The sequence below is a fragment of the Nicotiana tomentosiformis genome, chromosome 1, assembly GCF_000390325.3.
Source record: "Nicotiana tomentosiformis chromosome 1, ASM39032v3, whole genome shotgun sequence".
NCBI classification, from domain to species: Eukaryota; Viridiplantae; Streptophyta; class Magnoliopsida; order Solanales; family Solanaceae; genus Nicotiana; species Nicotiana tomentosiformis.
In genome coordinates, this window is record NC_090812.1 from 92,279,369 (window position 1) to 92,286,588 (window position 7,220).

Here is a 7,220-nt window from a genome sequence, read left to right on the forward strand (position 1 = left end):
TCGTGTATGATACAAAATATTTTCATTATATCCTCGTTTTTTTCCGGTTTGTTCATACCTTGTTGTTCGTTAATTGTCTCGTATAATCTGTCCTTAGCTAAAGTCTAGATTTACCCCTTACTTTTGACTAAGGTTACAAATTACACTTCATTATACTTCTGTTAGGTAAAATAGAAATTCATTAAAAATAGAAAAATATTAATAACTTCAAGAGTATGAATTACCCTAAAGTATATCTGAACCGTTTTTTCCAGTGATTAAAATGTTATATACTAATATGCAATGTTTTTTTTTGATAATAAATGTGAAATATTACCTTAACAACCAAATCAATTTACATCCTAAAGAGCCTCTAGTATCATTGGCTACCTTCTAGGAAGAGTACCTGAGATACTAGATCTCATGACAAACAAACAGAATTCTAGTTACATAATATCTGAATTATTAATGGACTCTTACGAGCTCTCTTAGACTTACACAATGTACTTATTCTATCCGTGATATCTTTTTTTACTATGAGCAAACACAAAATCTCTACCTACAGTTCCTTACCCAAAAATCCTCCAGTTTCTTGCTTGCCAAGTGTAATATAGCATGTCACCCCATACTGCTGCAACTATTTTCTTCTGAAATTGGCTCCATCTTTTCCTTTTGATCCACTTCATCACCTGACTTGATTCAGTGTCGTGTACCTTGATGCTCAATCAAGTGCTCAGTTTGTCTCTAAGTTTTGAAATCCACTTACATTTGGGTCTCTACATGTGCCTGAAACATAAGCAGCAGTGTTGATCATCTACATGTTTCATTATTCGAGCTAATCTCTCCTTAGTTAACAGCTTGTTTTGACACGCTAACCACACTATAATTCTCTGTTTAGGAAGCATAACTGAACTCCACATTAGATCAACTTCCCTTACTCTAGGAAAAGGTCCTAACATCTGTTGATAGCTCTTAGACAGTGAGTATTCACCTGTTGATGTTAACATGTATTTGTCACTTTGGTACCAGCCTGCCATCTGAGCCTTAAGAAAGTTCAATTTCTTCCAATACCAATTACAATCTCCTGGATGATTATGTTCCCATATAGTCTCATTGACCTTCATGTAAATACTATTAATCCATTTCACCCACAAGATATCTTTTTTCCTGGCAAGTTGCCAGAGTAACTTTCCAACAAAGACAACATTCCATTTGCAACAGCCTTTAATATTCAAGTTCCCGTACTTCTTTGGTATACACACTTTGTCCCAAGTCACTAAAGTTATTTTCCTTGTTATGTAGCACCCCATAGGAAATCCCTGTACTTTCTGTCAACCTCCTTTACCACACTTTGTGGCAGGATGAACACAACACTTCAAAAATTGTACATAGAAAATAAGACTGCCAAAATGATCTGATATCTTCCGGCATATGAAAATTGTCTTGTATATGCAGTTATTTTGCTTGTGATCTTATCTACTAACTGTGTCCATCTTTTTCCATTTTCTTGAGGTAAGAAGGAGGCCCAAGTACCTTATAGGTAATGTTCCTAAAGTGAAACCTGCTATAAAATTGCTAGACTTATCGAGATTTGACTCCAACTCAGTGACTAGGGGTGGGCGTTCGGGCAGTTCGGATTGAATATGAAATTGCGGTTTGGATTTTTATTTTTCGGATTAAAGAAATTACAATCCAAATCCAATCCAAATAATTTTGGATTGGATCGGATTATTTAAGTTTGGTTTCGGATTAATCGGATTGGATTTTTTGGATTTTCGGTTCTGACTTTTAAGCCTATGAGTTGAGCTTATAGAAAATACTCGACATAAAAATAATCATTTAAATGAAGTAGAAAGATGGTAATCAAAAGATGCTTTAGTTTTTGATATCTTCTCGACTCTATATAATGCCTCTTCAAGAAAAAAGATCTTGAATATGCAATAGATCACACTGATTCAAATTATACTGTTATAAATTAAAAGATTAATTGGGAAAGGTGACCTCAAAATTTAATCTTTAGTCAACTTCGGCTTTGACTCTTCAGTGTTTACAAACGCATGTATGGTGTGGCTGTGTGGGAGAGACGTGAGACAAAAGAAAACCCTATATTATATTTGATTTAGTAGAGAATCCCATATTTAACTTAGTAATTTGTATTGAATATACGGGCTAATGTTTAATGGGCATGATACTATTAGAGATTTAGACTTATTAGTATTAAGTATGTATATGGATTATGTCGTAATGGGCTAATGTCTAACTGGTAAGGCTAAATATAAGGTACAAAAATTTCGGATTTTCGGATATCCAAAATTTCAAGGTCCCAAATCCAAAATCCAATCCAAAATCTAAAATTTTTAAAAATAAAATCCGAACTCCAATCCATAATCCAAAAATTCAAACCAAAAATTCAAAAAGATCGGATTTGGGGTTTGCCCAAACTTTGCCCACCCCTACCTGTGACATCACTGAAATGTTGTAGTTCTTCCATGACTCTCGCTACAGACTTTACATTCCCTTTGTAAAAGATCATAAGATCATCTGTAAATATTAAGTGTGTCAACCTTGTAGTCTTTCACATGGGGTGAAATCTAAAGTTAGGTAGATCACTCATCCTGCTGAGGACCCTTGAGAGATACTCCATAACCATTACAAATAGTAGGAGAAAATGGGATCCCCTTGCCTAAGTCCTCTTCTCCCTTTAAAATAACCATGGCTCTCCCCATTAACTCTGACATAAAGTTGTGTGGTAGTTACAAATTCCATCACCAGCCTAGTGAATGAGTCAGGAAATCCAAAACCTCTCAAAGATTCTTCAATAAACTCTAAGTTGATCATATCATAGGCCTTTCAAAGGTCTATTTGCATTTGACATCTAGGATAAGTCTTCATGTTGTAGTGTCTAAGCAAATCATGACAGGTTAATACATTATGTATCAAAGACCTCCCTTCAATAAATGCTACATGGTTCTCTGCTACTGCTTGTTATTGCTTTCTTGAGTCTCATGCATAACTTCTTGGAAATGCATTTGTAGATTACATTGCATCATGATATTAGTCGGAACTGGCTGGCGTATTCTGGCAGTAGAACTTTAGGAATTAGAGAGATCACTGTTGAGTTAATTTGCCTTAACAATTTACCATTTTCCAGGAACTCCAGGATGGCTTTTGTAACATCATTGCCAATTATACTCCTGGCTTCTCTATAGAATTCACTACCATAACCATCTGGCCCTGGGCTTTTATTAACAACAATACTAATTATAGCTTGCTTCACCTCATTAGCTGCGTTATCAGTTCCATCTGCTACTCAGTAGAGAGTGTGTTCCCATTCTTAAAAAAGCTGCCAAAAGCTCTTACTCTTCTTCTTTCTTTTCTTCTCAGCATAACTTGTACTATCAGTTTGCATACTTGTACTATCAGTTTGCATTGCCCCAGTATGATCTTTGATATGAGTAATAGCCTTCTATAATCATTTGTGTTTGATGACTGAGTAAAAGTATCTAGTATTATCATTATCTAACTTGATCCAGGTAGCCTTACTCCTCTACTATAGAAACGTCTCTGCTAGATATGAGGACTTCCTAAACTGCTGATATAATATCTTCTCCTTCTCTTGTAATGTCATATTTGTAGGATTAGTATGCATTTTAGTTTGAGCTTGACTTAATGTTGCCCTATCATCTTCAACTTCACTTAAGATATTCCTAAAATATTGGTGATTAGCCTTCTTAAGAGTCTACTTTAGTAACTTAAGCTTCTTGGCTACTTGTAACATACTGCAACCTTCTATATGTTGTTGCCATACATAACAATATTTTTAAATTGAGGATGTCAGGCCCATACATTACAAAATTTAAAAGCTCTTGTTATCTTAGACGCATCAGTAGTCTTTGTTAGTTTTAAAAGGGCAGTGATCATTGATCCATTCCACTAGAAAGTTGGCGTGAACTATTGACATATTGTCGAACCATTCCCTATTGACAAATGCCCGATAAATTTTGGAGAAGACTCTATTATCTCCATGCTTGTCATTCCATGTGTATCTACACCCTCCATATGGTAATTCAATTAGCTCACAAACATCAATACAATCTTGTAAGTCTATCACCTCACCCATACTAACTTGTACTCCTTAAATTCTATCTTCTGCTTGCAGTATTAAGTTAAAATCCCCCAGGATCAGCTATGGTTTTGTAACCCCTCCACTTATACTCTTGAAATGATGCCGCAATTCTCTTCTTTCTTCCTTAGTATTGAAAGCATACACAACTGTCAGGTTAAACTCTACTTGAGAAATAATATCTGTAACTATCAAGTGATACTCTGAGCAGTTCCAATCATATGCCTAACATGGTAGCAGTCTGGCTTCCATGTCAGAAACACTCTACCATTGTAATGGTGATCTAGGTTTGTGAGGTAGTGACAACCTCCAAACATACTAGTAGCTGCTCTATCAACTTTTTCTGCCTTTTCTTTGGTCTCTAGCAGTCCAACTAGACCATTATTTTCCTTACTACAAAGGAGTTTGACCTCCTTTTATTTGTTAGGGGAATTTAAGCCCCTAACATTCCAACACGGTATATTATCCATCTCCTATTGGAGAAAGTACAATGCCTCCCCCATGTTGAACCTGGATACTTTGTTGTGGTCTGCTAGTACTGGATTCTCTTAATACATTGAAAGTGTTATGACTCGCTCGTATCTGTTGAGTTTTCCCCTTAGGTGATCCTGGTATTGATAAGAGTCCCCCAACCAGTAGCATTATGTTCCTTCCCTTTGTCAATTACCTCCTGTGGTTTCATAGTCTCAACTTCCACTGATGTGTATGTACCATTCTCTACTGTGGTCTTGGTGATGCCACAATTGGAATGGTGTTCTCTTGATATTTATTTATGCCAGATGCCTTAACTACTTGTACTTCATTGTGCTGCTTTGGAGGATTTGGCTGCTTCTTCCTCCTATATTCTTCCTCAGAGTGATCATACTTTTGAAAATGTTTGCATAACACAGATTCCAATCATACTGTATTCTCTGTTCCACAAGGGCCCCCTTCTCATTTTTGAAAAATACCTTATCTGACAGTGGGGAATTCGCATATACCTCAATAAGTAACCTTGCACAGTTCAGGTCAATCTTCTTTTCAGTATTCTTATCATCCATCAAAGGTTTTCCTATCATGCTTCCTATTTTGCTGAGCACTTTGGGACCCCAGTATTTGAAGTCCAAACCTGGTAACTTCACCCAAATTGGGACTGTGTACAACTCTTCTCCGGTAAAATCCATATGTTTATGCCATGCCTTAAAAAAAAGGCTTATTGTCGAAATGATAGATACCTCCCCGAAGTACCTTATTTTTACCAATTGAGGTATCAAACCTCACCAACACAATTCCATTCTTTAACATAGAGACCTTGTTTATGCCATGTTTCCCCCATTATCTTTGTATGTAATTTGTTAAGTACATTGAAAGGGGGATGTGCCCCCAGTACATAGCATACAATAGTGTTCTGCCAATAATCATTTTTGTTTCATCTTCAACCTCGTCATCCAATGACTTCCTATCAGTGGAGTTTAACAGCTGCCTCCATCCCTTCCTCCCATTCCTGCAAGACAGATTTTGGTTTAGCTGCCATTTGCACTATTCCATTGGTTCCCGCCATCACTGTTCTATTGATTTCCTCTGTAATTATTTCATCAATTTTTGATTGAGATGGTAATTCAAATCTGCATGGTGCTTAAAATCGGCCCTCAAGCTTCTCCTTACCTCGAATCTGCCCAATTTCCACTTCTCTTGTCGCTATTTTTAGGTTTTGATTACTGCCACAAATCTCCATTGTTTCTTGATTTCCTCGCTTCTGCATCTACACTGATACTTGCTTGCTAGTTTCCCGAGCTTCGATCACCTTCTGGGTAGGAATCCGAGTCCTCTTCCCCATGGATGCGCATGTTACGCTAACAAGTGCTGAGAGAGAAACAAAGACTTTTTACAAAGCTTGAGGGGTTACTAATATGCAATGTTAAGAATTAGAATATCAATAATGCCATACCCGTCCTAATTCGAAACTCTTCTCAAATTTTTCTTGCACCATACATCTATGGGGTATCCAAGTGGTAAAATTCATAAAGTGTAGAAAATAAAAGTGATATCATAGTCAAAATACTAATATGGAAACAACATTAAAACAACATGAATAAAGCTTCTCACTTAACTAATTATGAATACCTTGATACTAAATTGAGTTTAGATCTATCAATATCAAGAACTTACCATAAATTATTGTGGCATGGTAACTTAATGCTTCCTCCATTTTAATTTATGTGAACCCATTTGACTAGCACGAAGTTTAAGAAAAGAAAGAAGACTTTTAAACTTGTGGTGTAAAATGAGTCCCATTCGACAGCCCCTTAAAATTGTCCTCACTTTTCACTTTGACACTCCATATTAAGTCTGTTCCATTTGAACACTCCAACCACAGCTCGAATGTGTCATTTAGACACAAAATTTATAGGCAGCCAAACACAAAAGGTACGTAAAATTCATACGCCAGACTGACGAATAAGACAAGGACACATGTATTTAACTCCAACAAATATAAAAAATTAGAAAATAATTAAATATAAAAATGAGAACCCCACCCACCCGTCGTCATCTTCCCCAGTGACCATTCCTTACCGGCAAAATCAATTTCCAGTCTTTCCAACTCTTCTCTAGAAAATTGATCCTTTCTTTCTTCATTTTCTTCTTTTTCTTCACATTGGAGCTTTGGCCGAATTTTTTTTAAAAGATTCTGTAACGACCCGGCCGGTCGTTTTGAGTATTACAACCTCGTTCTCCCATTTATTGCTCAATTTATACTTTACAGTTGTTATGTGACTCGTCGGGGTGATTGATTCGGGTCCGGTAAATAAATTGGAACACTTAGTTCCAAGGTTTAAAGTTTAAGTTAAAATAGTGACTGAATATCGACTTATATGTAAACAACCTCGGAATAGAATTTTAATAATTCCAATAGCTCTGTATGGTGATTTTGGACTTAGGAGCGTGTACGAAAAATTACTTGGAAACCCGTAGGTAAATTAGGCTTGAAATGGCTAAAATAGAAATTTAAGTTTGGAAGTTTGACCGGGAGTTGACTTTTTGATATCGGGGTCAAAATTTGATTTTGGAAATTAGAATAGGTCTGGTATGTCATTTATGACTTGTGTGCAAAATTTGAGGTCAATCGGACTTGATTTGA

At 36.2% G+C, this 7,220-nt stretch overlaps 1 protein-coding gene across 1 annotated transcript; it reads right to left on the reverse strand.

Moving 5' to 3' along the window:
• Window positions 1-2,585: 2,585 nt before the first annotated feature.
• On the reverse strand, window positions 2,586-5,265 carry LOC138907188 (uncharacterized). The gene is made up of 5 exons (XM_070197547.1): window positions 5,053-5,265; window positions 4,895-4,966; window positions 3,340-3,445; window positions 3,121-3,282; window positions 2,586-2,710 (listed from the first exon to the last, which is right to left on the reverse strand). The coding sequence occupies exons 1-5, from the start codon at window positions 5,263-5,265 to the stop codon at window positions 2,586-2,588; spliced, it is 678 nt and encodes a 225-aa protein (XP_070053648.1).
• Between the last annotated feature and the right edge of the window lie 1,955 nt (window positions 5,266-7,220).

Bases quoted from the DNA above. Each gene is read 5' to 3' on its own strand.
- LOC138907188 (XM_070197547.1), bottom strand. From the start codon at position 5,265: ATGGATTTTACCGGAGAAGAGTTGTACACAGTCCCAATTTGGGTGAAG. The intron at 4,967-5,052 runs GTATTTTTCAAA...CATTTTCAAAAG, and splicing joins ATTCCCCACTGTCAGATAAG to TATGATCACTCTGAGGAAGA. The intron at 2,711-3,120 runs GTAAATTGTTAA...ACTTTATGTCAG, and splicing joins CCTGGAGTTCCTGGAAAATG to AGTTAATGGGGAGAGCCATG.